The following is a 26,194-nucleotide window of genomic DNA, read 5'->3' as shown; positions in this document are numbered from 1 at the left end:
ATCTAGAAGAGCAGCTGTACCACTGAAAAACAAACAAAAAAACCCCACCAAACAAAATACCTCACCCCTCAAAGGGCTGCTAGACATGCTTACTATAGAAGAACTTCGTACTGCGTTTACAAAAGACGACTATTCCCTTCCATCTTTCTCAATGGGAGGATCTCATAGCACAGAAATCCAATACTATTACTCAAAATATCAAAAGCAGAAACAGCACCTCTGTTTCCACTGGCAACACTAACTTAACATGCAGAAAAATGCCTGCATTCAAAACAAAAGCTAGTGCAAACAGACATCCAGACTTCCTCCACCCATTGGAGAAAGTGTAAGTGGGATAATTTTAAATTTCCATGATTCTGAATGAGGAAAAAAATCTCTACATTTACAAAGGAGTCACTCTAGAGAAATACTGTCTCTTAACTAACTCATGGCACAGGTAAGTTTCTACAACAATGATTATACAAGCAATGGAAAAAAGTTTTAAGTCTGTTAGTTCTCAGCTTCAGTCCAAGTATCAAAGTCTCTCTAGCCCAAAGATAAGCTGGATGGATAGTGAAGAGCTCATCAAAAAATACAAGGCATGAAATAACTGGTTGCTCCTATTTAAACAAGGACTGTGCACATCATTTAGACACTACTTTTAAAAGACTATGCTATACCCCCATCACTGCCATCCTTGACAATGAAGAATCATCCCAAAAACACACTTTATCATATTAGATTGTTTGAGAATAACAATGCCAGCTCTTAATGTTTAAGATTTTTTTTAAAATCTGAACAGCAAGTCATTGGGACCAAGCCAAAGATGACAGCTCCTGGAACAGCACAAGAGTTCCTAGATAGAAAGAACACCTTATCCAAATCAAAGCTTGTACTACAGTCTATGCCATTATTTCATGCCCCGGAAAAAACAGTAATGGTAGATAAAAAGAAGTCCAAAATACTGATTTAATCTGTTAAGCTCATCAAGAGTTAATTTTTTTTTAATTATTAATATTCATCACATCCAGACTTCCCCTTTGATGCAAAAGAGGTTTTGTGGTTACTCTGACATCACTGGTAAGTTTTCTAGCTTTACAAAGTAGTATTAAGTTGTGTGTGCAGTCCCACTAGTTAAGGTATTATTTTCCATCAGAGACTTGTCATACTCTATTGCACACACTTGAAGAGTCTACACTTTCAATCTGACAAAGACACAAAAGCTGACTTAAAAATCCAAGGTAGTCTTTATCAAATTCTCTCATGATGGAGTCTTTCATTAAGGACAACGTTTGTTCAATTTTAGCTGCTTCATTTTAAGCTGCCCAAATATTTCAACTCATTGAGATAAGTTGAACAGAATTGAAAATGTGAACAAAATTAACGGTTTAACTAAGGAAGAACTTTCAGCAATCTTGGAAAGGAAAAAATGTGCAAGCACATGGCAGAGAAAATACTGCACAGGTACAACAAAGTCAAGCTGGCAGGGTCCAGACACTATACAGAAAGAGTAAAGGTCAGAATGAACTCTTTCTGTAGTTCTTAATTAATGTATTAAAAACCAGAACATGCTAAGAGGGAGAGGGGAGGAAAAAAAAGGACATGACTATTCTGTGACCCAAATGACACTATTCCATGGAAGTGGCAGGGAGATTCCAAATAAGAGCAAGGAAGGGACAGGCTTTGTAGTCTTTATGGGACAAAAGCAGGCAGGCAGCACCCTTGGCTTTCAAAGAAGAGCAAAAGTTTAATTTGAGACAGACAGACTTTCCCATTTCCCTTCAGCAACTAGAGTACTGATCTGCTTTGAGGTTTAGAACTGGCAGAGCCCATGTTATCTGCTTTTCTGGTTTTGCCGTTTCCTTTAGGATACAGTAGGATTTCACTTTCAGTGAATTTCAGCACAATCTGTGTTCAGAAAGTGAAAGCAGAGGTAACAGGAAGAAGGGGAAAAATAAAATTAGGACTCCACTAACCTCAGGATTCAGATTGCTAACCAGCAGAACAGAGTTCCCTGCCCCAGTGAGGCCGGGAATGGCAATCCGTCCTGCTGCAGCCGCTGCAGCTGCTGCTGATGGGATAGCCAAAGGAGCTAGTGCTCCATGAACATTTGGAACTGACAAGCCTGGAAATTAAAGAATATTAACCAGTAAAGAAATTAACAGCATGTACTCTAGTGTATTTGCTGCACCAGAAGGGAGAACAGCACACCTTCTTTAACATGCAAATAACAATTCAAAACACAGCAAACTTTTAACAGCAACAAGAGCCTCCAATTCTGGTGCTGCAGGAAATGTTACAATTTCTAATAGTATTTGCTCTTGCAGTGCCTGGTGCTTAACAAATGCCTCTCGACACAGTATTGTTAACCACAATATTTCACCTGTTTTACAAGCAGAATCAGCAAAGCCTCAATTCTGTTGGTGCAGGAAAGGTATCACAAGCAGTACATTTGAAAAGGTATTTCAAACTAGTGCATGCCAAAAATCCTTTATTCTTTAACCATGCATTTAAGTCAGATAGCATATGCTATCATTAGCTATTCCTTCTTGAATGGAGGAACATTTAAGTTTTATTTATATGCATTTTCAGGATGCTCAATAACATTTGGTACCTCACAGGATAAGCTCTCCAAAGGGAAGAGCTTTAAATTTCATCTGCTAGTGGTTAAGTGAAATTAATTTAATTCTCAAAGTGGCATCATACATTTCCCCAAGTGGACATTATCGACAAAACACTAGTGGTTGGACAGAACTCAATTTGTGCTTATCATAAGCAAGGAAATTCTATCAAATTACAGAAGAGTCACTGACCCTAGCTCAGTATGTTAGCAAGTTTGCTTTCTGTTTTTCATAACATTGACAGGACTATTAAGCACCCAGAACCTAAGCTTTTAACCTCAAACACTTTTAATTATTTCTGCAAGTTGCAGTATTTTGTTATATACAAGTTGTCAATTCCACAGTGCAACAGTAACAGTATAGTTAGGCTTATTTAAATATTAGTTTTATTCAGAATACTTAGAAGTGGAGAAGGTTCTTAGCTTTTGATCACTTTTACAGAAGTCAAGTTCCCAGACTCATCAATTCACTAGTTTAATACTGCAAGAGGAGAGTCTAAATACAAAAAAGCTTAATTATCTCCTCAATATTTTAAAATAGTGCTTTCCCCTTCTGCTATTCAGACTTTCCTGTTGCCACAGCAATATTTGTCTAGGCAGTTTCTCAACCACATTTTTGTATTCCTAATTGAGTTTGGGTACTGAAACCCCATTCCCTTCTATGCCCGCACTCAGGATTTACGTGACTAGTCCCAGCAAAAACATCACTTCATCACTTAGCTCTAAAACCTGAAGACAGCTTCAGAAGTAATCAGAGAACCTATATAAAATTCCAACTTACGAAATACAGTACCTGCAGCCTGAGGAATTGCAAAGGTAGGAGGAAAGCCAGCTCCTGCATATGGAGAGGCAGAAATTATTCCTGGGGCACCTGGGAAGAGATATACACATTATACAGAAATAACAATAGCAAGACAACACTGGACATAGCTAGAATCTCTTGAGGTCTCCATTCTTCAACATCCTTCATCCTTCCTTAGTTGGAAGCTAAGCTTCAATTACAAACAGTCAAAAATGCCTCTAATGCAGTACTGAACTTCTTCAACAAAGAAGTATTTCTAGTATAAGTCTGCTGTTCTGAAATAGCTATTAGAAGATGGCTGTTGACTAAACGAGCTAAGTAACTTCTATAGCTGTTTAGCCACAATAGTTTAAGCTATATGTTACAACAAACATTACTGAGATCCCATATGGACAGAACAGCAGATGGCACTAAAAGCACAGAAAACAGTAATACCTAGAAGTCCTTAGCTAAAGCAAGAACAGCTTTCACAGTAGTAGCATGCATTTGCATACACACAGCCATATTAGTACTTCACACTACTCTCATCCAGTGATTTCCGAGTTTTTCTAATCAGTCACATAGTACGCTGAAATTTTGTATGACCAAATATACTAGGATTACATGCCCTCCCCCTTCCCAACTGACACGAGTATCAGTTAAATTTGTCCTGCTCCCACTTTAAGCATTCTCACCAAAAGCAGCTGCCATTGTCTGATCAAGAGAGGGCTGGTTATCCCCAGAAGGTAGGTCTGGCCGTGTATAATCTCTGCTCTTATCGTTGTTATATTTTACATTGAGACTTGTGAGCTTTGAGAAATCTATGCGCAGGGTACAGCAGGCATTGTAGATATTTTGTCCATCTAAAGACTGCAAGGAAATAAACAATTCTTTATCACAGGTGCATTTATACTAGATTAGGTAACAAATCTCTGAAGAGGCCAAGTGTTATATCAGGTATACCAACGTAACACTAGTCCATCTTAAGACATGCAGAATCTTAATTTGTGTGATGCTAACATCATTTCCTTTTATCTCCTTCAGTATTTACTCAAAATAACTCTACTGCCCTTCTAGTGGTCAAATTCCCTCCCACTTGCACATGCAATCTGCCACGATATCAATCCTTGCACAAACATAATATGACAACAAAACATTCCAAAATGTTCACTCTTAAAGTCAATCTAGATTAACAAATACCTGAATTATTTAAATTCTGAAGCTTGCTTTCAGCAATGAAAGCATACTACTCACCAGTTTGGCATGCTGAGCACTCACTGGATCAGCATATTGTAGCAGGGCCTGAAATTGGTTGTTCTTTGTGAATGTAATTATTTTCAAGACTGTACCAAACTTGGAAAAAATCTGCAAGATAAATATTTGTGTGTCTTGTTATCTTATTTCTAGTAAATGAATTTCATTTATCCCACTAGAAGCAGAAACAGCAACAAAATTTATCTTTTAACCATATTAGTTTTCAGCTTAAAAATTTGAGGTTTTAAACTACTCCATGGGCATTGTTTAGCTTACTAGCAAGGCATTAGATTAGAAAATAACATGGTTACTGAAGTGCTCCCTTAACAGTAATGTTTAGTTTTGTCTTACTAAATTCTTACACAACAAGATTCACATGCACCTTCATAAACTAACTTTCTCAGAATTTTTCAGAGATTTAAATGCAGTCAAACTCACATTTTAAACAAAGATGAAATTAAGCAATTTTAGTAGACAGCAAAAGTAACTTTCCCAACAGACAGACAAGCTGATGCCTAAATGGCTTGTATATACCATATTTATTTTTCCCTCACCCTCCCATAAGGCTAACAGCTACTTCCTCTAAATCCTAGCTACAGCTTCAACAGCCATCTTGAAAGTATCAGTATTTGTCCTCCACACTGTACCGAATTTCAATCCAGCTAAAACAGACCATCAACCAAATCTCTGGAAATTAAAGTTGGGACAGATTGGAACCAAAACCAGAAGAGTCACATGGGCATATGGTCCAGAAAGTAGAGATTCAAGGGCTATATTCAAAGCTGCTCCCCTCAAAATTTGGATAAAAACATACCGTTAAAACACTTATGTTGCAAATATACTAATTTACTATTTGTTGCTACACTTCCCTCCATGCTGGTCTACCAGAAGTTGTTGTAACATGTTTTACCTGATGCAGAACATCTAGAGTGACAGGATAGAAGAGATTCTCAACAATGATCCTCAGGACAGGGCTCTGGCCAGCCATTGCCATTCCTGCATCTACTGCTGCTGCAGAGGCTGACAGCGCTAAGTTTCCAGATTGAACAGAATTCACTGCTTGCAGAGCTGCTTGGGCACGCTGCAGAACCAAACATCCTGTTAGACTGACACTCCTGCTTGCAGAAATACATATTGAACTCTTCTTGAGATTCCCATCCACAAACTACTACTAAAGAGCAAAACTCAGAAGGGTAGCAATTAACTGTCCCTAAGACTGGATATGCAAAGACTTCAGCACCTTTTAAATATGCACAATACAAAAACCACCACAGCAATGCAAAAATGCAAACCAAGCAAAATATGAAGTACTTGCACTACAGCTAGAAATCACTAATGGTATACATGGATGAATTAAAATGTTGTTCAGCATCTACTGATGCAGCAGAACTATTCAGTTGTTTAGAAAAATGGAAAACCTGGGCACTTCAAGGGTGAAATACTGTCTTCAGAATACTACCAAAACTGACAAGACTGAAAGATTAATGCACAACTGCTGTAGCAATCCAGGAGTGAAAAAAACTTGGAAAAAAATCTGTGAAGAGTCCCCCCTATGTATTTGCCATTATAATGGGCTCAGTGTTGTGCCTCAGATTCAGGCTGTTATATGCACCAAGTAGCATTTCATCTCCACAGTACTAGATCCTGATGAATTTCAGTCTGAAAAGTGAGAGGAGGCAAACTGTATGTACTAGGCAGACATCCTTGATAAGGAGGCACACGTAACTTGAACCTCTTTCCAGTGTTCTCGTCCTGAATGAATATCAGTATGAGCTAAGCCAAAAAAGGGAGCCTGTCTTTCACAGAAACTCTAGATAGCACAAAGCATTAAGAACTGCTGTTGTTCAAGCACTGCCCACAAAGGCTAATACTCAATAGCAGCACATTATATTCTACTGAAGATAGAATTTTGACCCAGAGCTTCATTTTATAAAGCTTCAAATATTAGATACAGAACATTTTCCAAAGCACTGAAGTTCATTAAATCTTTAGATATCTATTCAGTTGCTGTTTCTAATTAAAGAACACTAGTACACCCATTCTCAAAATCTATTTGATATTGTATTTTCTTCCTGATATTTCAAACCAGTATCTCATTTAACAATTTAAGATTTCACACAAAAACTGTTACAGGAGTCCTTAAGGTAGAAACCATTGGTAGAAATCATTGTTTCTTCCTCATTGTTCTCAAGTAGGGCATGAAAAGTCATAAGCAAAATGAAAGATGCAAGCAAGAGCACTTTATTCTGAAAGTCAGGCTCTCAAACTAGATCAGAAGTGTTTATATTCAAATTCACAAAAAATACAACATGCTCTGCTTAGCAATCTCAGTTAAATCAAATCCCTTGAAACCCTTTCATGCCTGCATCAGCAGCACAAATTAAAGCATTAGGTGAGAACCATGCTCATCCCTCCCACCAATGAAAATGAAAAGAACAAAAACTAACTGCTTGGTTTGGAGAGTTGTCCGTTTTAAGCTCCTTGTGGTTAGAGAACTGAATGTAGATGGGTTGGCTTCGAAGGACTGGAGTGACTGTAGTATAATAGTTTACCATGGTGTTGGCTGCCTCCTCTGTGTTCATTTCTATGAAAGCCTGCAGAGAAGTCAAATCCAAAATATTCAGATATTATCAAAGCAGCTCACACTAGGAGACAGTGTTAACACTTGACAATATCACAGTGCAATTGATAACTTCAGAAGGAAGGAACTTTATTTCTAATCAAATTGCATCAGTATTTCAATTTGACTACTCATTCACATGCAAGTTTTTCTCTATATACAGAATTGTTTAAGAACAGGCTATATGTAGAACAGATGAGAAATTTCATTGGTGAGATCGACATTAATGTCATGTTTGTCTCATCCTAAAATCCACGCTACCTACATTTAGAAAACAGCCAATTACATAAGTGTTTGCAAGAATGCCAAATTAAAATAGAATGATAGCCCACATTCTTGACTTATCATATTAAAAGACTTCAATTCTCTGCAGAGTTGTAAACCTACTCATTCTTTCATACCTTTATAGTCTTGCTCTACTCTGAAACAAAAATGCTAAGGGTTGTAGTGAGTCATTAAATACTTTCATGCCACGCAACATCTAAAAGAGGCATATTTCCATAATTAAATATGTGGTATTCCATATGATGATTAAAGCTGGTTTGCTTCTTCACTTATTAATTTGTAAGAGAATTTTAGTTACCAATCAGTGCACACCTTCTGCATTACCCAAGAGTATCTTGGTTTTACCCAGCTCATTTTGATTTATCTGTAAAGGTATCCTTAATCTGCAAAGTTAACACTTGTGGTTACTCAACTATCAAGCAAATTTGAGTGAAAAAAGTCAATTCATGTCACCCAAATTTGTTACCCAAATCATTTACCTAGTTTGTAATTTAAAACTAAGCACAATGCCAGTTATAAATGACAACCGATAATTAGGAACTGAACTCCTTGTACAGTCTGAAAATAGCATTTTCTACAGCTCACAGGAAAATCATCCAAAAGTAAAATAAAATCTGCAGAAGTTAACTCCTAATGTATGACAGTTGTTTAAACAATTTGCATGTAGTTTACTGACAAGTCATCAAGTTTGACATAATCACTTCTTCCAATTTCAGAAGCAATACCTGATTTTTTCCTTTCAACATTAGAAGATTGGTGACCTTGCCAAAAGGTAAGCCCAAAGAAATAACCTCTGCCTCTGTGACGTCGCTGGGGAGTTTACGGACGTGGATTACTCGAGATGGGACACCAGCGCTTCTGCTATCGCCTTTGAATTTTTTGCTGTCGTTTCCATTAGCTACAGAAAGCAAAAATCACTGCTTATTAGAGCAAGTTTGACAGAATATGGATGCATTTACCACATTTGACGAGCAGTGTGTGCTCCCCATCCAGTTATTACCTTCTGCATTACAAAGAAATACCATAGTCTAATTTAACCAGAATCTGAATATACACGGTTTTACTCATTTTTCAAATTACACAAGCGATCTGAGTGACCTAGCTGAATGACACAGCAATGGAATCAACTCTCCAGTGGTCATTTTACAGCTTGTTTACAGTAAACACACAACTCTTCTACTTTGTTTAGGTCTGAGCCACTAATTCTACACTGCTCCTTTATTTCTTTTCACTTTGATTGGCACTCTTGGCAATGAAGCACCTCAAGGAGCATATCTTAAAGTAAGGTGATATTAAAACAACAAATACACAATCCAAGACAATTTTAGATTAACTGGACTGCATGCATTGCAAAGACTGTCAACAGCACAATATCAAAGACATTAGCTGATACAGTCTGGCAGGGAGGCCACAGTTAGGCAGAACATAAAGAGACTCGAAAGATAATGGTAGCTCAAAGACAATTCAAGGCACTGAGACAAGCACAGAGGGGGAAAAAAAGGAGTCTAGACTCAGCACCCAAGGACTCCATCTTGGATAGGATTACTTGGGAGTCTTACACAATGTAGAAGTAATAGAAAATTACTACATACTCCGAAATAATCGTACATGAATTGAATTGTGCTTTAATTGCACCACTTTACAGCATAAACTGCATGTTCCAATTGCTGTAAAATCATTTTAGCAACTGTCCTGCAACAATTTTATTCAGGCCACTAACCTTTTAATGCTTTATTACCTTCAGCTCAGCCTTATAGAAGGCCGAGTAATAATCACAAAAAATAGATTTTAAATTAAAGAACAAGTGTGGGGGGGAAAGGAGGGCCTTCTCATAATATTTGCAATGCTTATCATAAATTTCTATTCTTATAGACAATGTTACCTGCAGAAGAAGAGTTGCTGCTCATGATAAAGGGTCCGTTAGTAACACAAGTAGAGAAAAGCTCGTCAGATCCCCGCTGGAAAAGAGGAGGAGGGAAATGGTAAATTGACAGCACTTTGCTAAATCCTGTTCAGGTACTGGAAAGCAGAAAAACAACTAAGCTATTAAGATGCAAAAAAAACCCCTGAACTAAAGTGCAAATGCAAACATACTGACAGGTATATTTGGTAATACAGGTAAAATCCGATTTAGCAAGTACATAGCACTATCCACTATCTCCATTCAGCTACACATTAGGAACCTCAGGATTTTCTGAAGCTGCTAAATTAATAGTCCTCTCTATTCAGATATAGATTCTCCTAATGTTGTCTGATGTCAATAGTCAAATCTATCCTGCTAGAAACATTATCATCCTTTTAGTTTAAGTTAGGACAATACTGCAGTTCATCAGAAATGGCAAGAGTAAGAAACTCTTACAGCAAAAGAGAAGTTACCCAAAGCTGCCCCAAAAGTGTTAGTGCATGACTTAAGTATTACGAAAACAATGGAAAAAGGTGCATTTCCACCTGACCAAAAAAAAAAAAAAAAATCAACCTAGAGAAACTGAGAACTCAAAGAAAAAAACACACACACCCCCATACACACTCCCTAAGGGTCAGAGGAAGGAGGAAAAAAAGCAAATGACTAGAGAAGTAGCTACTTTTCACACCTTACAAAAGTAAATTCGTCTGCATATAATAAAGTAATCTAGATTCTATTACAAAAGACAGATCACTGTTTTGTTCTGGTTTGTTGTTTTGTAGCAATAATCCCCAGAGCAGCAGCAACAATTTCTAGGAGGACCAGACAGTACCCTAAAGTCACAGTAAACACCTTGATCAATCTTTGGACTTTGTTCTAATAGACACAGCCAAGCATTACGAAGCAGAGAAATCCAAGTATCACAGCGTGGCACAAGTTCTTTGCAATCTCGTCCTCTATTGCATTTTACACTACGAGCTGTTCTACACTGAAGTCAACAGGCCTACTTGTGGACTGGAAAGCTGCAAGTAGCAGTCTGTGTCCCAGCACTATGTTTCTTTGATTTTTCTTACTGCAGTACAGTGCCTTTCAACTTGAGAGGGAAGAAAACAGTTCAATGAGAAATTCTAGAACTACTCAAACTGATAATGCATGCAAATCCATTAATAGAAAGGCATTTGATTATTCTAGGCTCTGTATTAGCTGTAGTTAAGGTATAATTCAATTTATTTGCATAAAGTAAAGCCTGACACCTCTCCTCCATTCCCTGCAAATAAAGTTAAACACATCCATGTGACAGGTTAATGTGAGCCAAGTACATATTTCAACTCATCACAACATAACCTGTAAAGTCACCCAAAATTACCTCAACTGACCAGGCTAGTCTAACTTAGAGCAGGAAGTATTAAAAACATTAAAGCAAATAAGACTACAAATTACTTCTCCATTGAAATTCGTATACATACAGTTTAAAATCAGTCTGACAATTTTAAGCATGTATCACAGAAGACCTCAAAGTCCACTGTAAGCAATATGCAAACATGAAAATACAAATCCTATACATATATATATGTATTCTAAAGCACTCTCTTGTAGTTTTCAAAGTGATTCATCCACAAATGCTACATTAAAAAGATTTCTTCTAAAAGTGGTAGTAGGAAGAATCAAGTTCATCCCTGCTTCACCTAAATCTCATCCATCTTGATGAAAACATACCTTGCTTCATACTGTGATCACCAGAAACACTATCTCTCACTATGTCCTATATCTAGTGGCAATTGTAGTAACAGTATCTGTGCAACAACAAAAGCTCTCTGCTTACTCTATCAGTAAACAGGTTGGAAAAGTAGGTCACATAAGGAGCCCCAGAACACTGAATTAGAGATACCTTATAAACAGCTTAATTTTTTTCAGTCTTGAATTTCTTGTTTGACTACTCACTGCTAACTCTTCTAAGACAAACTCAAGGACTTTGATGTACAGAATGAGTATGAGGAACTAGGACAGGTTCCAAAAAAAAAAAAAAAAAAAAAATCACAGTTCATGTGCTACTACTGGTCATCTGCAAAGCACTGGGTAGGTTCTACAGAGGCAGTGGATCATCCAGCAATGTCTCCTTGTTCTAGCTTAAGTAAACTAGTAATTAGCAATTGGCCTTAACACCTGTTCTAATTAGCCCTGGGATTTTTAAGTACAGAGAGGCAAGCTAGTCAGAGATCCCCTCCTGATTACTTCAATTAATGCATAACTTAAGGTTAGAAAGAAATCTACCAGTTTGAAAATGCTCATACAAGTACAGCTTCACATTTTGTGGCATAGGTTACAAATGGTCGCTATTTAAAAGAACAACCTACAAATGCAGACAGATGTTTACCAACCTAGAAAAAGATCATTGAAGAGACTGAAACTATCATTCCATAGTGGGCCTTGATTTTTTTTAAATAAGAACTTAAATAACAGTATGTATACTTGTGAGCATACACAAGTCAGACACTTCTAATATGAATCAATGTGCCTATGCAAGTACACTCAATTACCCCTTATGATCCATTGTGGAAATACTAGGAGAACAAACCACTTGTGGCTGTCATGGAGGCAAGACTAGGAAACTATAGACTGGAAAAACAAACACTTGCATCATTATGGAAAGAATTTAAATTTCCTGAATGAAACTTTCCTAAGGACTTATTTTAAACATTTTCTTGCATATTTAAAAATTCGCAATGCGCTTCAAATAGGAACACTTACTGCTGCTAGTTTCCACATGTCAGTGTTTCTTTAATGGAAGAGTACAATTTCAAATCCACTCCCCTCTTATCTTCAAGACATTCTATGCTGCCTGCTGTGACCATAGTCAGGAGACAGAGGAGGATGACTGTTTGACATCAAAAGAAGCAGCAGTCAATTTGTAAGCCTCACAGCTGGAAGTATGTGCAAATGAAGAGGGAAGACTGAAGCATTTGTAAAACTGCAATTATTCTAAGGTCTCTTATCTACACAAGGAAGTTTACAGACACTACATACATACTACTGAACAGTTTAACAGAATTATTCCCCACCTGAACTCCCTTTAAAACAATGGCTTTTAAAGTACAAGCCAAAGAGAAACATACTTAGCACAGCAAGGAATTGCATCAGTTACATGATACTACCACAGTCACACAGTATGAGTCAGTGCTGGTAAGCTTCCTTGAACAGAATCAAACTGCAACAGCTACTGCATTTTCCTTCAGCATTTCTCACACTGTTACTCTGTTTATCTCAGGTAACTGTAAGAAATATCCAGTGACAGTTTTTGTGGAATGATCTAACCCAATGTAAATTGAAAATAGAAAGGCTCTCAGTCTGCAGTCAGTATGGAGAACTTCAGCAAGAGCAGGTATCAATCAACTGTCTTTACATTGCAGTTGTCACCAAGTTCTCCTTCCAGACCGTTTTCTTTCTGTACCCATTATGAATAAGCTTTAAGAACATGTTATAATACATTCAAATGCTCTCCACCAAGTATTTCATTTCAGAAGAGCCAGGAAAAACAAACTGAGCCTGATGTTATTTTTAAAAGTTAGACTTTAAAGAAGAGTTCCTAACCAGTAGCTTATCTGTTGGATATTTTGAATTATATTTGAAAAGCCAAACCAAAAAGCTATTGATTCTGAAACACTACCTGTGGTGGTTTCTTTTTTAAAAAAACATACATCCAAGCAATTCTGTTCTTCTATTTGCTCCCTGTAACTCACATGCCATAAAGGATTCTCCAATCATTACTGCACCATTAATTTTTGTATCTTTTAATTCCCCAACTATTATAAAGAGGCCCAGGACTGTTGTGCTTGGTTCAAGATGCAATTCCTTACATTCTGAAGTTAACATTCTTGTTCACAGGAGGCATTAGTCTATGTTGACATTTCTGGTTAGCTTTTACAGCTGGTATTTTTGTAAGAGATAAACAGAAGCAACATCCTACTAACAGTAATACTGCTCTACATAAGTCTTCATTTTAACTAACAAATCTAATCTTCCTTTTTCACAGAAAACAAATCACTTTTTAAAAAAAAGTTGTATTGTCAAATCTCAAATCATTCAGGGTAAGCCTATTTGTTTCCAAAAAATCACTGATCAACCACACTAATTAACAGGTAAAATACTGACAGTGAGTATTTCTGACAGCAGCTTCCTTTTGTCTGCTGCACTTATGGTTTCAAAATGGTCTACTACTCAAGCCACATTAATAACACTCATGCTCTGTGTAGTCTTGCTATAACTACTTCAGTTCCTTTTCTGAATTGAGGGAAAGGAAGTTGGCCACAAGATAAAATTCTAAAATTTCACATTTTAAGTTATAATGTTGAATACTCCTGCTCATAAACTCTAAGTCTTCTGTTTTAAAAGAAAATTCTAAAAGACCAAATTTTAACTTAAAATCAGAGATTGTCTTAGCACATCTGAAGTACTGCAGAAATTCACAGTTGCCCTTCAAAACACACCATCTACTTAAGATCCACTGACTCATTTAAAAAGGATTACAATAAAGCAGTTGCATTCGGCAAAAGGCTAGAAAACAATGCAAACTAAATGACCGCAAAAACATGACTTTTAAGAGAAATAGGTAATACATTACATGGTAACAATAAATTGAAAAACTGAGTAGCAATACAGCTTTGATACAGGACATAAGACTATGATGCAAGTCTCTACAAATATTTAGGGACCATACATAAAGATTTAAATGTGTGTGTAACCGCAGAGTCTTTGACCAGTGTCAAGGTTTTCTGAACAAGTGTCAAGGCCTGAAAGCAAAATTAAAACAACAACAGAGAGGGAATATGGAAAACTATTAGAAAGGATCAGCAAGCCACAGGCTATCCAAACATAAAACCTGGGGGGGGGGGGGGGGGGGGGGGAACACCACCACACTTCCCTGACTCCCTGAGCACAGAGCAGCAGCCAGGCTTTGGCTATGAAGAGCCTTAAGACAGCTCTATCAATTTTTAAACAGTCTATAGATAGTGCCTTTGCCCACACTGAGCATCCAAGTATCATTTTCATAGTCCCTATGTATGTACGCTATAATTTTACACACAAAATTACACACCAACATGAAGAGAAGCTCACAGGAACCCTTTGTTCTGATAAGAGGTAAAAATTTTTAAGTACAGAAAATATTGTCTCAAACACATCAAGTAAATCCCAGAGGAATTAAAGAATGCATAATCTGAGACTTCAGTTCACAACTCAAGTAACTTTGCAAATAAATTAATGAGAGAAATCCAGTCTGATGACATCATCATTCACACATCGTATTACATGCCAACATTTTTTGCTGAGATTCAAAAGCTAAGAGTCGAACTAAATTTATACTACTAGGAAGAATGATGTAAGAATGATGCCAATTTTCCTTGTCTTCCATAGACTTATTTTCAGCAAGGTTCACACATTTTCCTCCACATGCTTCTCTTCAGCCTCCTGCCTCAAACACTCTTTAGCCATTTAAAGGTACCACAGCGTAAAAAGAAACACTCTAATTTAGGTCATAAACAGATCACACATTTTTCACACGAAAATTGACTAAAGAACACTAGACAGTCTCGTATCTCTTCAACCTAATGAAGTTAGCATTAACTTAAAATAATTCAGTCTAAAGACTGAAGACTGAGCTGGATTTTAATAGCGCATTTTGATACTGACACATAAAATATATTGGTTGTCCCACTGATCTGTAAGTAGCAATTATAATCTCAGTGTGTCATCCATCCCTCTGTGTCCTCTGTTTGTGAAAAAACTGATATCCAATCAGACCCAAAAATGAGTTGCCAAAAAAAATCAATTTAGTATACACTATTGCTTATGGTTGAACTTTATTTACTAATTCAAATACAGAAATCCCTACATCATTTATCAAATTAAATCCAAACCAGTAGTCAGCACACCACACTGATGCAGCCAGTCTGCAGTGGAAGTATTTGTGTATCTGGCAGACCTAGAGCATATATATAATGTATCATATTATGCTTTGTTCAGTTGGGGCTAGCAAACACCTATCACCAATCATTTAGGGACTGTCTAAATAGTTATAGCCTCACTCTTGTCTGGACAAAGTTTAGTTTATTGCCTTCCTAGAACAGCCAGTGTGTCAAGCTTCCCACTAAGATGTGTACTGCAATACCGAATACTCACACATTTTCATCACTTTGGAACCAGGTTAGTTGGTCAGAGTGCTGCAAATTATCTAACACTTTACAAAATTATTTTCCTATTATAGATAATGCCACAATATTCACATCTAGAGTACCGTGTCCAGTTCTGGGCTCCCCAGTACAAGAGAGACATGGAACTACTGGAGAGTCCAGTGTACGGCTACAAAGATGATTAGGGGACTGGAGCATCTCTCCTATGAGGAAAGGCTGTAAGAGCTGGGCCTGTTCAGCCTGCAGAAGACTGAGAAGGGATCTTATCAATGTCTACAAAGATCTTACAGGTGAATGTCAAAGGGATGGGGCAGGACTATTTTTGAGTGGTGCCCATCAACAGGACAAGAGGCAACAGGCACAAACTGAACCACAGAAAGTTCCACCTGAATATGAGGAAAAAACTACTGTGAGGGTGGGTGGCAGAGCACTGGAACAGGTTGCCTAGAGAGGTTGTGCAGTCTCCTCTGAAGATATTCAAAACCCACCTGGATGCACCCTGGTCTAACATGCTCTAAGTGACCCTGCTTGAGCAGGGGGGTTGGACTAGACGATCTCCAGAGGTCCCTTCCAACCTCAACCATTCCGTGATTCTGTGCAACAGCCAGCACCATTTCTGTAGTTTCATGTAAGACTTAAATTTCCACTGTCATTTAGGAATTCAACTATTACATATAAGCAATTGCTCACACATCCTGGATGCAAGATTTTGCATTATGAACTTAAGCATACACAAGCTTTAGAGCAAAGCCAATCCTCAACCCACTCATCTAATCAGCCCCTCCCTAACTTTCATTCGCAGTTTTAGCTGCTATGGAGACACCCTGTGAAACAAACCTCCCCTTTGAGCAAATAAAAGGTGTGGCCACTTTAAATTGCCCCAAATTCCTAAACTCTAAGTACTGAAGTAATGCAGTCATTCTTGCTCAGTAGGGTAGCACACACCCAAGTCTTACCATATACTGCTCCCAAGCTGCAACTTAACTATTAGCAAACCTTGAGTTTTTTTGAAGTCATCAGGCTGCAGTGGATAGGTTTAGTAAAACTTTGTAAAATACTATCATAAAAAATACTGCTTGAGTAATTCAGGGAAGAAAAGAACCCTTTAAAAAGTATTTTGTGACAAACCTGTAAAACAGCAAACTGAACTTGCAAATTCAGAAAGAACTCCACACCAATTCAATCTCATCTAAATTATGATTGCATAATGATCAGAACTGGCTTTGGCAAACAACAAGCAACCATTACCTCAGGACTACCAAAACACAGTTGCTGAACTAAGTACAGAACTCTACAAGAGTCTTAATATGGTTTTTTTTTGGGGGGGGGGGGGAGACCCACTCACATCAGACCCATATAAAACCTGAAATTAAACAACTCTTCTCCTTGCTAGTTTGAACAGATGACAAACATGGCACTAGCACATCCATATTTTCTAGTCTGACAACAAACACTTGAAATAGATGTCACTGCCTTGGGAGACCACACATGGAGTAGATCTCTACCTTTGTGAGTAGTGATATTAAAAGGATGAAGTAAAATCCATGCCTGTGAAATGCTTACCGTATTTTTTAAAGTCAACACAGTTGATAGGCAAAGTAGGTCTGAGGTTCAAATACATAAAAATGGGTTAAGAAAACATTCTATCAGCTGATCATTTTCTGGCAAGTCTCAATTTCATTTTCATCAGCAACAGAAGTCATAGCTCAAATTACTTGCACTCAAAAGGAAATGAGCTAGCTGTCACATTAAAAAATGTTTAAGATATGATGTAAACAAACTGTTTTACCCAGGTCTAAACCTGTGGTAGCAACCTTACTTAGCATCTGTGCTTTGACTAGTAATTCAGTTTAACAGAAGCTGAAGTTAAGTAAACAGTTTTTATAATCCACTATAAGGTTTACCACTCACCCCTCAAAGTGCAGTTATCTATAAATTGAAGATGCAGGTGTATAAAAACTGATTGCATGCCACTTAAAATCTAACAGATTAGATAGAGCTATTTGCCAAATCTGACTTACACTATGCTTGCCAATAGTTTCTAATATCCATGTATCTTGTTCAGTACATGTGGCTTACATGTGTGATCATGCCTGTTATAGAAAGACCACAAGAGCCAGCTTGTTGCAGCCTCTAGCTAAAGCCATAGGAGGGGACTGGAATTTCCTCACAACATTCTTGGCCAACTGCCTGAAGCCATAATTACTGTTCCCATGGCAAAGATCCTGGCTTGACCACAAATCACTTCTATGCAGTCACCCTGTATCACACTCTAGAAAAGCTTGTTTTAAAAATTAACTTCTCAAATGTCTCAAGAAGCATTATGATTTTCTGTAAATGCATCCTTCAAACAGCTCAGCTTAATCAAAACACTATAGGACTACTGAACACCTTTTTAAGCAATTTTTATCTATAAGATGCAACAGTACTTATAGTTAACACTATTACACATCGTACACTTTCTAGTAAGTCAGTCCTGCTCAAAGACTGTTACAGACCCACTACCTTAGAAGTCCAAATACGGTACCTCCAACTTAAGACTAAATTTCCTTCCTTTTCAGATAGTAAGGAAATTACAGAAGGAAAGAAGTCTTAAATCATGTGTTTCTAATCTGCAGGACATTCCAGAAGACTATGCATCAAGAGCCCTATAACAAACTTGTAGTGTGCTTCCTGGGCAAACCCATACACTTTAAACTGAAGAGCCTGAAGACCAGGTTAAACGCAAAGCCCTGAAATGGCTACTTGGATTACTAACTGATAAAAACAAGACTACCGGACATTACAATTAAAGTGATTTAAAACTAAATCATGAGAATATTTATGGAGTTAGAAGACTAATAGTCTTAATGGTTAAATTACAGAACATAAATATAGCAAAGACTCAAGAACAAAATATACACTCACATATGATAGGTAAACTATGGATGGGAGAAAACCCTTCAGAAAAGCACCAGTACCCTGCCTTTTAAAACAGTAGAGTGAATTGATACATACTTTTACAAAGTCTTTAACTTCAAAGTTAGACTGCAGCAATTTGGAAAGCTTAACCTGAGGAAGACAACTAAAAATGCTACAGTACAGTGGTTTTTCATGTTTTATTCAATTATGTTTTCTTAAGTTAAAGGCACTTTTCCTGCTTGTCTGAGATTGCCCCAGCTTTGGGGCATTCCAATTATACTAATAGAAGAGTTAAAAAGGTTTCCATTATTCTCTTACTAAAATACTGCTTAACAAAGTACATCGAGACAGCTGACAGCTTTTTGGAACTGTAATCCTCTAATACCTTAATAAATCGGATAGAGTACTGTTTCTGCCTTCTTTGTACATACATGATAAGAAGGAATAAATTTACACTTCAGATTAAAGACAGTCTTCCAACTGAACTTGGCATGCTTTCCTTTTAAGAGCTCAAATCAGCAAGCTCTTGTGAGAATAGTTTTTGGAATGGACACTAGCAAGGTAGTTCCATTCCCAGCTGAATCTTGTTTCCATTAAAGAGTTTTATAAATTTAACAGAGCACAAAACTGTAGTTCCATGACATAAATTTATTATGCAATTATTCAGAGGCAGATGAATAGAGAGGGGAGAAAAATCAGTTAATCCTTGAAGTGGTTCCAATGACGCCTGAGGGATGAGACAAAATGATGCTAGAAGGAAGAGCACTCCATCTCTGAAATTATTTCAGCAGGGAGATCACTGAAATGCTCCTGCGGTATTACAGAAACTTTCTTCTACAGTCTCTTTAAAACTACTTAATGGAAAAACCCAAAGGAAATGAAGACAACCAGCAACAGCAACAACAATTTCAGAAGAGCTGTAGCCAATGAGGGTCCACACTTACCACCAAGAGAAGCATTTTTTAACTAGTAATGCATACATGGTTTGATTACACATCTTTCTAAAGTAATGAAAAAAGCCTGTATGCCCCTCCATACAAGAATCCTGCAATCAGATGATCTTCAGTAGTACAGGAATAGCAGGATATTGGCCAACCAGCTGTACACAGGCATGTACAGGATACATGCATAAGAATTCTTTACCTTGTAACTAACTGTGCTTGTAAATAGGATTCAAGCATATTTAAAGCAAAATCCATGACATACATAACATCTTATAGCAAAACATTAAAGAACTTGTATTTGATGAACTACCTTGGCACGTTCAATATCTTAAACAGATACACAACCATTTTGAAAATATTTTTAAAACTTACCTTTATTGAGATGATTCAACTTTCTTTTTTGCTTCTGTCACTCTTTAAATTTCACTTCAGCTTCCTCAAAACCTGCCTTGTCTTTCTTGACAAATTTCATTTTTAATGCACGCATCTCTTTCACCACTCTCTACTGTACAACTAGCATAAGAGGAGCTACAGCTCTGTCCTGTGCTACAGGGTTTTTTTCCAATCCCTGTTTTAGACACCTTGACTATTCTCTTCTAGGTGACTGAACTCACCTACAGACAGAAACGATGAGGCACACAACATCACATCCTGAAGCTTTCCAAGATTCACTATTAGAGTTTCAGTAGCTTCCTAGTCAAGTTCTTTAGTTATGTAGAAGAACTTCTTACAACTGCAGCAACTTGAGATTACACATTGTTATAATTGACTGAGGGGACTCTTACCTAGATTAATCTGCTTACTGGAAGATGTTGTATGAAACTGTCCCACAGTGGTCAAGTGATGACTTAGTCCAACAATTGTCATGGCCTGATTAACTATTAACCAACCTGACTGTCAAAACTCAAGCTTTTCTTCTTTGATGACAAACTGAACTTCCTCTTACAGGTAGTGGTCTCAACCAAAACCAGACACTATCATGTCACTAAAATTAATTTGAATCTCAGATACTGATGTTATAAAACATTACAACAATCCATCTTCTGCAGCTGTCAAATAAATCCCCTTCGTTTGTTTAATGCTTCTCAGAAACCCCAAAACACTAACACACATCTATGCTTACAGCATCAGTCACATTTAATTTTGTTCCTTCAATATTAAAAACTATTTGTTGTCTAGGAGCAACTTCTCTAATGCTTTTAATTCACTTATGTAGATTTAACAGAGCTCATACTACACAAGCTCAACTCTACTTAAAGAATTAGCCATATCACACACTTGCATCAACTCACCAGCCTCTATTCAAGTTTCCACACGTAACTGTACTTCATTTCTATGTTAATAACAAAGCAGTTAACACAGAATTCAGGCTATTAAAAAAGTTGTCAAATTACCACTTTGAGGGCTCACATTCACAGATACTGCCTAATAAAAAGAACTTACAGGGCTAACTTACTGTAATCCTGTTTTCAAAACACTAGCAGCAATGTTCACTAAGTAAAATAAAAAAAAACTTCTAATCCACGAAGGAGTGCCAGTCTATACTGCACATTCCAGTTTAGCATTTCACAGGAATGAGCTTTTATCCTGCAAACACAACAGCCTATTACCATGTACCACAGATAACGAGGCTCCTGTCAGCACTTTGATTTTCAGGGCTAGGTCTGCACTTTCAAAACCAAGACTAGAAGGGTAAAGGTCATATTTACTGTACTTGCAAGAGATAAAAAAAAAAAAACCCAACAACTAAACACTCAGTTTTTCATGGTACAGTTTTTTTTTTTTTTTTTTTTTTGATATATAACAATAGGAATTCTCATTAAAAGAGCTCCCTAAAAAGAAAGGACCAACATTTCTCCATTGAGAAGAATTGTCTGGTATGCAAATAACAAGCATGGCTTCACATTTTTGTAGGGGAAAGGCTGTTCCTAAATGCAATGAAGTTCTTCCCTGACAGTTGATAATCAACATCCAAATGCCAAGAGCTAAGTGCTGAGCCATAATAAAAGTTTTAAATGCACAGAAAACTAAGTTACCTTCTAGTTAAAACCAGTTTATGTGGTACCAGAAACAAACCTTTAAAGCTGAAGATCTACATTTGGTGAGGCTAAAACTAAGTCAGATGTTGAGCAGTGTAAAAAGAGAGAAAAAGTGAGAAGTGCCTACCTTTGTACCAACTGTTATATCTTGGACAATGCTGTAGAAAAAAGAAAGAAAAGGATTAAAAAGTTAGATAGGTTTGCCACAAATATCCAGCATAGTTTACAGTAGTAAGAAAAAAAGCAAGTCAAAGTGCACAGTTGTCTTTGCAGGTGAGCCAAGGACAGTTTATACAAAGAAAAATTATTAGATGGTGATGGTGGAGACCCAAGACCCAGCAGTGCTAGAAAACCGCAGCCCTTCCACTTCCTATAGTGGAGCTTGCTCTTTCTGCCACTGTATGGCAGGGGTCGAGGAAGGGGTCAAGGGGGACCAAAAACCCACATAGTTAACAAAGCCCAGCATTCTTCACAGGAATGCAAAGTGATTAGAACAGAACCTTGCCCTAGTCAAGGGCAAAGTGTCAAGAGTCAACTCCATCACCAGCATTTGCTTCTACAGTTCTTGAAACACCTATATTTAAAGAAGTTAACCTTTGCTAGGATGTAAAGGGGCTGTCTCTAGAGAAGTTATTAATTCAACAGTGAAAAAGATTAACACTGTAATTCCAGTGGTACCACAAATAAGCAGCAAAGACTAAATGGAGCTTGAACTGTCACCTCAACCAAACGTGAATAGTCAGTGCAAGGTTTAGTGCAAGGCTTACAGCAGTTCTTCAACTATGCTAACATCACTGGAGTTAGCCCAATGCCAGTCCAACAATTAGAAGCACAATTAAGAGGTCCAGGCAACTCCCAGACTGATGTATGCCTGTACAGAACACTCCACTGATTCACTTCTACCTAGAAAACAAATACCATGCTTTTCTAATACAGACATGAAGAATCCCCCTCCAGTAATTATTAAATCTAGCACATATGTTTAAACCTGTTAAACTGAGACTTCCTGATTAACTGACCAACATGAAAAGTAGCATAGTTATTCTAATACATGCATTCTATGATTCTATCTAATGAAAAGCTTTTTGCTATACCTCGAGTAGCTTGTGTTAGCCCTTGCCAGCAGCAAACATGGTATCACAAGACACATCTACTACAGCAACTTTTTTCATTGATAGAATTGGAACAAACAGCACCTAGAATAGAGTTGCCTTCCAGAGTAACCTTCCTGAGTATCACATTACCTACTTTTGTAAAGTTCAAGACAGACAAAGAATTTCAGTTATACCTTTGCACTGAAGGTATTTTTAGAAGCTCCAAACCACGGTAAAGCAATGATGTAAAAAAATAGCTGAAATGACAGGTTCACAGATTCGAAATATATATTGCACTGCATGTTTTGATTCCCATCTTTCCAATAGCTGACAATCACAGTCCATGACCTCAGAGTAAAGGATCCAAATGTGGCACGCTAATAGCTCTACAAAAACTTTAAGGAAACATGGCAGATAAAAGGCATGGCAGTCATTTTTAAAGAGCAATATGAAAACTGGAAGATTCAATTCTACAATTCAAGTGATTTAATGCCAAAATACTTGAACTAACTGATTATTCTTTCCCTACCCTCCTGCAACACTTAATGATTTTTCAGGCAATTAAATATTGCTCAACCTTATTATTAAATCATTCATGTTTCACCAGCTTCACAAATAAGCCATAGCACTACTATAAGCCAGCTCAGCTTCTCATACTTCCTCCTCAAAACCAACCTGCCATGTCATCATAACCCAGCAATTTACAGCTGGAGTTGCAGTCTAATCCAATGGCTGCTGCCAAGCAGCTACATGATGGTCTCCTTTTCAGTGAGCTAGTTAAAAAATATGCTGTATGAGTATGCAAGGTTTTAAAAATCCCCTAGTGTCTGGTCACCAATGAAGACAGATGGGTTTTGCTACACTTTGAGGGCCAGCAGTAATGAACTAATTAAACCCATCTGCACACAATCAATTTAAAGAATCATAATCATTTTATTAACATTACTGAATATTCTATAAGAACATATTTCTCCAATTAAAATATATACATTTTTGCCCAGTGATTTTTATAACCTTGAATCTTTCCAACAAAGCATAAAAAGAATGAGGAATCTCTCCAGTTTCCAAAACTCTCAAACTTACCCCTAAGCAATTTCTCTTACTTCCTGTTCCTCCTGTGGGCCTCATACACAGGAAATGTTTTACATAAAGTAGCCTTAACAGGGGACAGTTTTTAAAATTATCCAACAGGAAGAGCTTTCTTATTTGCCAAAAATTATTGAACCCTGGAATACTGCTATAACCTATTTGATGCACAACATGAAGCAAGCACCAGTAATATTTAAGGTATTTTTATGCAGGACACTTTCAATTCACATTTCCCCCCTATAAACCATTAGTTCTTAAGCCGCATTCTCTTGTCCTATGTCAACCTCAGATGGAATTGGTATTTTGCTAATTTTCAGACAGTAAAGAAGTAATAAAGCCTTTTAGAAAAAGTACTATTTATGTGGAATGGGATGTTTCCAATGCACTAAACAAGAGAAAAATTAAGCAGCACCAGTAATGCCTCTAGGCATTTTCCAAAGCAGTCTTTCTATATGAACCCCTTGCATGTTTTAACAAAGAACTTATTCAAAAGAGAATTTTGGAAAACTCTAAGTATAATTTTAGGTATGAGAAATAGATGGAAGAACCCACAGTCAGAAAGGTCACACACACTGCCAACTAGACAGAAAATGTAAAAGCATTTTCAGAAGAAACTTTTGAAGTTTCAACACAAGCACAGCTTCCACATGGGTAAACATATGCAGAGATATATCATGCACTAAGATCTTTAAGAGGTAATGAATAATTAAAATTTCAAGACTTGTGTTACACTCAAATATCTACAATAAAGTAAGAACTAGTTTATGTGCACAACAAGTTAGCTTTCCTAGGAACTACACTGAACACACAGCTGATCACAAACTGATTTTTCACATTAAAGTGGATGGTTTCATATGGTGAAGTTTTTTTTTTTTTTCCCTAAAATACCTCTCAAGTTGAGCAACTTCTTAAAAGCAGCATAGCAAACTGAACTGCATTCAGGACTGTAAGCTAGTTTACTTGTAAAAGATCTGATCTACTGAACAAACTGCTGGAAAACACGAGTGTTACTTCTGACATGAAAATAGGATTGAAGCTGCACTTTTCAATGGGTTAAAAACCTAACATGTGACTATGCTAATTGGCACACCAGGCTGATATTCTGAGGTAAGACAACAGGAGGCATTAGTTTGGCTTCCCATACTTAAGATTCTGGGAAAATAGTTTCCTGGGAGGTTTCTAACAGTACTTTCTCTTTTAACTATGATTCCTGCATTCTCAATAAATAACACCACAGAGAAATCAGATCATTACAAAATATACCATACAAGACAAGAGAAACGTGGAGACCTCATTTCTGATAGTGTTACCTTTATAAAGCAGTTTTAAAGCAAACGCTTACGAATACAGACACTGGATGAAGTGGTGATTAAAGAGAAACCAATACTGTCCAACACAAGAGAACTGTGCTCTTAAAAGAAAAAGGGGAAAAAAAAAGCAATCTGAAAAAACAACACCGCGCCCTTGCACGAGCCAAACAATCACGAAGGCAACTTTTGACTTGACAGAACTTAAAAACTGAGCAATAAAAAACAAGAAAGCAAGGAAATAGGTCTGCTCTACTACTGCTGCTTAAGGGTCTCAGGTAACGCTGCAAGGGAAACGCTGTTTGCCAGAAGGCTCCCGAGCCGCCGGAGAGCATTGCAGCCGCCCGCAGACCGGGGCGAGGCGCGGGCCGAGCGAAGCCCGCTCGCCGAGCAGGAGCCGGCGCGGCCCCGCGGCGGCGGAAGGCCCAGACAATAGCGGCGAGCCGGGAGCGGCCGCGCCGCCGCCCGCCCGGCAGCGCCCCAAGCAGCCAGGTGCGCGCGGCCGCCCCCGCCCCCGGGCGCGCCCGAGCCTCCCGTGGGGCGGGGGGGGGATGGAGTACGGCGGCGCGCGCGCTGCCCCGGTGTGTGTGTGTGCGCGCGCGTGGGGGGAAGGGCCCACGAAGCACCGCGCCCCAGCGCGGGGGCGGCGGCCGCCCAACGCCCCCCCGCTGCCCCGCGCCCTTCCTCACACGCGAGGGAGCCGCGCCAGGAGCCGCGCGCGCCCCCCACGCCGCGCCGCGCCGCAGGTACCCGCCTCCCCTCCCCCCGCCTCGCCTCACACGCGGCGGCGGCGCGGCCCGACCCGGCCGCGCCCTCGGCGCCCCCCCCCCCCCCCGGCCGGTACCGCCCCAGACCCCGGCGCGGCTCCCGCGCCTCCGCCGCCTCCCCCTTGCTCGGGAGCGGGTCCGGGAAGTCCCTTGCCCGGCCGCGAGCAGCGCCTGGCCTGCGCGGGGCCCCGAGCCGGCGGAGACTCACCCGTCCATTGCACACGGAGGAGACCCGTCGGGAACGGAGTGGAGGCGCCGGAATAGCAGGAACGAGCCCAACCGCTCCGTGTTATAGACTCACAAAATGGCGGCGCCGCCCGGCCCGCCTCACTCGTGCCAGCGCCCCATTGGCTATCGAAGATGTCATCTTGATGGCAGGGGAGGGGATGGCCCGCCTCCGAGGGTTGGCGCCCTCCCGTCTCTCGC

At 38.6% G+C, this 26,194-nt stretch overlaps 1 protein-coding gene across 2 annotated transcripts in view; it reads right to left on the bottom strand.

Moving 5' to 3' along the window:
- Positions 1 to 26,081, bottom strand: part of PTBP1 (polypyrimidine tract binding protein 1) — a 31,918-nt gene extending 5,837 nt beyond the window's left edge. The window contains exons 1-10 of one of the 2 annotated variants that reach the window (XM_062596019.1): positions 25,977 to 26,081; positions 21,639 to 21,669; positions 9,422 to 9,497; positions 8,265 to 8,437; positions 7,082 to 7,228; positions 5,545 to 5,715; positions 4,635 to 4,745; positions 4,076 to 4,250; positions 3,393 to 3,470; positions 1,956 to 2,104 (exon numbers count right to left, since the gene is read on the bottom strand). In XM_062596019.1, the coding sequence (XP_062452003.1) occupies positions 1,956 to 2,104; positions 3,393 to 3,470; positions 4,076 to 4,250; positions 4,635 to 4,745; positions 5,545 to 5,715; positions 7,082 to 7,228; positions 8,265 to 8,437; positions 9,422 to 9,497; positions 21,639 to 21,669; positions 25,977 to 25,984 (1,119 nt within the window). In that variant the 5' untranslated portion in view covers positions 25,985 to 26,081. The remainder of the gene's footprint in view (positions 1 to 1,955; positions 2,105 to 3,392; positions 3,471 to 4,075; positions 4,251 to 4,634; positions 4,746 to 5,544; positions 5,716 to 7,081; positions 7,229 to 8,264; positions 8,438 to 9,421; positions 9,498 to 21,638; positions 21,670 to 25,976) is intronic. The other variant, XM_062596020.1, reaches the window with a different exon arrangement.
- Positions 26,082 to 26,194: the final 113 nt, after the last annotated feature.

The sequence above is a fragment of the Rhea pennata genome, chromosome 27 (assembly GCF_028389875.1).
Source record: "Rhea pennata isolate bPtePen1 chromosome 27, bPtePen1.pri, whole genome shotgun sequence".
In the NCBI taxonomy this organism is placed as follows: domain Eukaryota; kingdom Metazoa; phylum Chordata; class Aves; order Rheiformes; family Rheidae; genus Rhea; species Rhea pennata.
The sequence above is the reverse complement of the archived record's forward strand: the minus strand, read 5'-3'. Positions and strand labels throughout refer to the sequence as shown.